The sequence below is a fragment of the Heteronotia binoei genome, chromosome 6, assembly GCF_032191835.1.
Source record: "Heteronotia binoei isolate CCM8104 ecotype False Entrance Well chromosome 6, APGP_CSIRO_Hbin_v1, whole genome shotgun sequence".
NCBI lineage: Eukaryota > Metazoa > Chordata > Lepidosauria > Squamata > Gekkonidae > Heteronotia > Heteronotia binoei.
This window is the reverse complement of record NC_083228.1, coordinates 39317609-39323365: the sequence shown is the minus strand read 5'-3', so window position 1 is coordinate 39323365 and position 5757 is coordinate 39317609. Positions and strand designations below refer to the sequence as shown.

Here is a 5757-nt window from a genome sequence, read left to right as displayed (position 1 = left end):
AAGCAGGTGGTAAAATGCAGGTGGAAGATTAGGAAGCTTCTCCTTTTTACCTTGCTCCCCTCTGCGGGAAACTCCCTGCCTATAGAAACCCAACACTGCTGGGGAAAAGGAGGTTTAAGAGTTTTTGTTCCTGCCTCCCCATTTGCAGAAAGCCGTTTTTGTTTGGCAAAGGCGTACTCCAAGGTGGACTCCATCCCCGGCCTATAGCCCAAAGGTCCAGCCCCCTCCCTACCTCAACAACACCCCACCCGCCCTAATTTGCAGCCAGATCACCTGGCGAGCAGGCAGCGCAAGGGAAGAAGAGGGCGAGGGTCCCACCTGCACCTGGGCGGCAAACGGCGGCGGCGCACAGCCCCCTCCCTTCTCGGTCAGGGCAGGCTCAGCGGGGTAGCGAGGCTCCTCCTCACACGTGCTTCCTTCTTGGCTCCTTGGGGGAGTCCCCCTTCTGAGGCTCGTCACCGGGAAAGAGTCAGCGCCGGCGGCCGGGCTTCCGAAGCCTCGAGGAATCGTCTGTAGCAGCAGCCCGATCGCTACCGCCTGCAGGGCCCCCTCTCTTTCCCGAGGGATCATCCGCCAAAGGAAGAAGGCGCCCGACCGCTTGGGAAACTTTGGCCATGGCGTCGAGCGAATCAAGGAGTCCCTGCCCAGCCTCAGTCCAGGCAGCCGGACCCAACCCGGGCCCGGGGGCTGGTGGTGCCTAAAGCGTTTGGAGAGGAACGCGCTTCCCAGCCGCGGATGGCGCGCACCCCAAGGGCTCCTGCGGGAGTCGGGCAAGGTAGGGCGGTCGCCGGATCCGGCTGGCTTTGGGCGGGAAAGGCAGACGGACCTGGGGCGAGCGGCGGCCGCTGGGCACTCATGGGCGCCCTCTGATGGAGAACGCCTCCAACAGTAGCCAGGGGTCCTTGGAGCCGCAGGGCGTGGGGGGCAGCTGGCAGGTGCTGGCCGGGTGCTTGCTGGGCCTGCTGGTGCTGAGCACCCTGGTGGGCAACGCCCTGGTGTGCCTGGCCATCCTCCGGTTCCACCACTTGCACTCCAAGGTCACCAACTGGTTCGTGCTATCACTGGCTGTGTCCGATCTCTGCGTGGCACTGCTGGTGATGCCCTGGAAGGCGGTCACGGAGGTGGCGGGCGGCCTTTGGCTCTTTGGCAGCCGCTTCTGTGACACCTGGGTGGCCTTCGATATCATGTGCTCCACGGCCTCCATCCTCCACCTCTGCATCATCAGCCTGGACCGCTACTGGGCTATCGCCAGCCCCTTCCGCTACGAGCGGCGCATGACCCAGGGCGTCGCCTCCACCATGATTGCCCTCGCCTGGACTCTCTCTGTTCTCATTTCTTTCATCCCCGTCCAGCTCCACTGGCATAAAGCTGAGGCACGAGGGGAGCAAGAGATGCTCAAAGAAGGGCCCCACCTCTGCGATGCTAGCCTGAACCGCACCTATGCCATCGCTTCCTCCTTGGTCAGCTTCTACATCCCCGTGGCCATCATGATTGGCACTTACACACGGATCTACCGCATCGCTCAGGCTCAGATTCGTCAGATTTCTTCTCTGGAAAGAGCTGGGGGGCTGTGCTCGGCTCAGGGCAAAGGGCCCTCCACTCTCCTGAGGAGTTCGCTGCACAAGGAAACCAAGGTACTCCAGACTTTGTCGGTCATTGTGGGGGCCTTTGTCTGCTGCTGGCTGCCCTTCTTCCTGCTCAACTGCCTGTTGCCTTTTTGTGAGCCAGTCTCAGGCAGCAGGAGTCCCGGGCAGCTCTCTTGCATCAACCAAACGACTTTCAGTGTCTTCACGTGGTTTGGCTGGGCCAACTCTTCCATCAACCCAGTGATCTATGCTTTTAATGCAGACTTCCGGCGAGCATTCAGCAATCTTCTTGGCTGCCCTTATCTCCCTTGCTGGTCTGCCAAAAGCTCCACCACGAAGAGAGTCATGAGCAATGAGCTGGTTTCCTATCACCATGGCTTCTCCTGCCACAAGGATGGAGATGTCCCCATTCCATTAGCTCCACCTACTATTGTTGCTTGGAGTCCATCGCTGCCTCATGCAATGAGCTTCCAAAGGGACGAATAGAGCCATGGAGAACCTCTGCTGGAGAAAGGGATGCTGCTATCTTGTAAAGTTGATCACAGAATCAATGCCAGAAATCTTAACCTGCCAGCCTTATTGCCCTTTGAGTGCGAGGCTGAGGTATCTTTGGAGACTATCACTCCTTTTACAGGGGTTACTGAACAAACATGAAGCTGTCAGAACATTGGTCCATTAAAGTCAGTACTGCCTACTCAGGCTGGCAGCAGCTCTCCAGGGTCTCACACTGAGGTCTTTCACCTCACCTGCTACCTGGTCCTTTTAGCTGGAGATGCCAGGGACCAAACCTATAACCTTCTGGATGCAAAGCAGATGCTCTAGCACTGAACCATTGGCCCTACAGGCCCACAGGAAATTAAAATATCTGCAGCCCATCTCAGATATATGGAACCAACACACATCTTGCATAGGTAAATAGCTGCAGAGAAAAAACACAGTCCCATAATCTTCTTCTGCTTTTCTAAATATGGTTGTCATCAGTTGGCAGTTAACATTTCCTGTTAACTTATGTACTTGGTTCTCTCTCAGGCAGTGTTCCCTTGAAACTGAGTCAGGGTGAACTAGCTCACAGATTTTTAGACTCCAGCTCTCACATTTTTGTCTTTGCTCAGGAAGGATGACTCCAAAGCACACTAATTGTGAGCAGTAGCTCATAACTTTAATGCCAGTAGCTCACAAAGTACAATTTTTGCTCACAAGACTCCACAGCATAGAAGGAACATTGCTCTCAGGTAGAACACCTCTGTCTGGGTTGTACCACTATAGACTACAAGTGCTAGTTCACATGAATAAATGGCCTTCCAAACAAAAGGGAATCCCTGTGTATGGAAAACTGGATTTAAGAAAGGAAGGCTCTAGCTTAGTCTTCTCCTTCACATGCTAGTTTTTTTATATATAACTTTTTTTTTGCATGCGTGAATATTCAGTCATGTGAGTCCTCACTGAAGTAGTTCCGCTCAGGCACAGATGTACTACTTCTTGAAGTTCTAGATTCAGCAGGTCATACGTTGTTTCAAGACACCTAACTCTACAAGAAGATCTTTCCAAGGAATGGTCATATCATATGCTATGCTGATAAGCTGTGTTTCTGCAGATTTGTATAAAATTATTCATATTCAATTTCTGATCTTTCTAGTTGTGCACCATTTCAACAGTTTTCAGCTATTTAAATAACTACTAAAAATTCAAAGAATAAGCCGAACCATTGTGGGGGGGGGGACCAAAGAGCTCGTTTGTTATGAAAGTTAAATATTGTACTAAATATTCTGCACAGATTTTACTTGGAATACAGGCTGTAATGCTATGTATATGGCATATGCGCTTTCAGTGTGCATGTCTTCTAATGAGCATGCTATTCTAGGGTGTGTGTGTGGGAGGGGGGTTGATAGACAAATGTATTCATTCTAAAGAGGAGCAAGAGGGTAGCTGTATGGATAAATGCACACTGGCCCCATCATCCACTCATGACCAATGTGTTGGCCCTAACACTCTTACGTGCATTTGCTCACATGTGAGCACAATGCCTGTGCATGTACAAACAATACACATGTACAATGAGCCCCATGACTAGGACATTTGTTCCCTATCACTCCTGATCATGGGAATGGAATCTACTGATGTGCACTTTGCATATGTGTAGGCACTATGCTCACCTGCATGGAATACACTAGAAGGAAGAAAGAATGCTAAGATGCACAGGAAAAATGCTATGCGCCTGATAGTAGTGCATGCTGTGTGCACAAATTAAGAACGCATGCATTCCTATATTATCATCCTAATATTCCCGATAGTCCATGCATCCCAATATTGCCCAGTCAGCTAGAAAAACCTTCATCCACCTCTGTCCAGATCTCAATTTTCTTGGGAAACCCCCTCAAACATCTTTTGCCTAAGTATCTCCAGAATAGCTGGCAGAGCTAGTGTCAGCATACCCTGATGTGGAGCACCTCCCAGGGCTTCTAGGTCCCACTGCTGTTGACCCCACCCCTCACTCATTCGCAGATGGGAGGCCGAGGCCTCCAGGCAGGGAGAACGGAAGGAGGCCGTGTGTGGAGGGCTGGTGGTAGGTAGAAGAGGAAAGGGGAGCCTTGAGAGCTCTCTGCCCAGGGTCCCTCCAAATCTGGAACCAGACCTGATCTGGAATAATATATAAGTGACTCAGCAACATATGTATGGGGCTATCACACAAGTCCCAATTATGAGATCAGTATCGGACTTCATGATGGTGTCATTTAAGCATCACCTCACAGTGTGTGATATTCCACACAGAATATTTGTGAGCTGGGGGGGGGGGGGGTTGTTGTAGAAAAAGCCCAGCAGGAACTCATTTGCATATTAGGCCATACCCCTGCCACCAAGTCAGCCAGAACTGTGTTTCCGTGTGTTCCTGCTCATTAAAAAAGCCCACACCAGGATTCCTCCATGCATTTAACTGGGCTATCTTGCAGTAGTGAGGAGGGCATCTGCCCACTGTCTATAAGCTGATCAAGAAACTATACATGTATCCTTCTGAGCATTGAGAGTGAATTGTGTTTCCAGTTTTAATCCATAAAAAATGAACTGTGCCTCAGGTCTCAAAATACTTGCTAGTTGCTCTTGTACCAGTGTGGCCTTGATCTTAGAACTAGGGTGTGAAAAGTTGCCAATTTCCTTACAGGAATTACTAGCCCAATAATCAATTATATCTTTTGCTAATATAAGTATTTTGATGATCAGATATTATGGTGATGTATAAATATTACATAGCATTTTTTTGCTATTTAATAATAAATTAGCTGCCAAAATTTTTATGATAATTTAACTGCCCAAAGCTGTGCAACATCTTGATTTCTAAAGTTAAATCCTCTTTAACTGGAAAGGTTGTTGAATCTATTATTGTACAAATCATTGAAAGAACAGTTGATTTTTGCCTCCATCTTTGCTCAGCATGCATTTAATGTCGAAAACCCAGCAGAATTCCCCCTTCCCCCCAAATAACACTCTGCCATGCAAAACACACAATGCAGGCACTGTGTTTATATTTAACAAGGCTCAGCGTGTGTTGAAAAAAATTACATGATGTGTTTTCCATTAAATGTATATATGCTGCTTTTGTACGTTGTGATTATGTTGGTCTAAGTGTGAAATCAGTGGGCCTATACTGAGTGCACAGGAAATACATGTATTTGTTTCCCTCTTTTTTATGGCAATGAGTAGTGTTCTGGATAATAAAATCTGCTGGCAGAAATGACTTTCTGTAAAGGAAGAAAATAGAGCTGATTATTGAAGAAATTTCATTTGGCCAAAACTGTGCTTCTTTCATCTGGCTGTAAAATCACTGTACCCATCAGGTTTTTTTAAAAAAACGGGAATGCAGTTCTGCCAGGCTTGACATTGGGGGTGTGGCCTAATATGCAAATGAGTTCCTGCTGGTGTTTTTTTTCTCTGCAGATAATCCCTGGTACCCAGCACAGAGCTGACATACTATTTTCCTACCCTTTCTTCCATTAAAAAAAAAAATCTTGTAAACAAAGCATAATCTTCTTATTGGTGAGATATCTAAATTTTGCAGAATTAATTCAGAAGACAGCACAATATAACAAAATATGTTGTTCAGATGTCAGTTCCTTTTAAGTTGAGAGTGTGTCAAAGGCTAAAAGCAAGAATGATAAAAATCAGCCATCAGGGCTGG

General features: G+C 48.2%; 1 protein-coding gene across 1 annotated transcript; it reads left to right on the top strand.

Moving 5' to 3' along the window:
- Positions 1-825: 825 nt before the first annotated feature.
- LOC132573316 (D(1) dopamine receptor-like) lies at positions 826-2239 on the top strand. The gene has a single exon (XM_060240822.1). The coding sequence runs from the start codon at positions 870-872 to the stop codon at positions 2070-2072; it is 1203 nt and encodes a 400-aa protein (XP_060096805.1). The 5' UTR covers positions 826-869; the 3' UTR covers positions 2073-2239.
- Positions 2240-5757: the final 3518 nt, after the last annotated feature.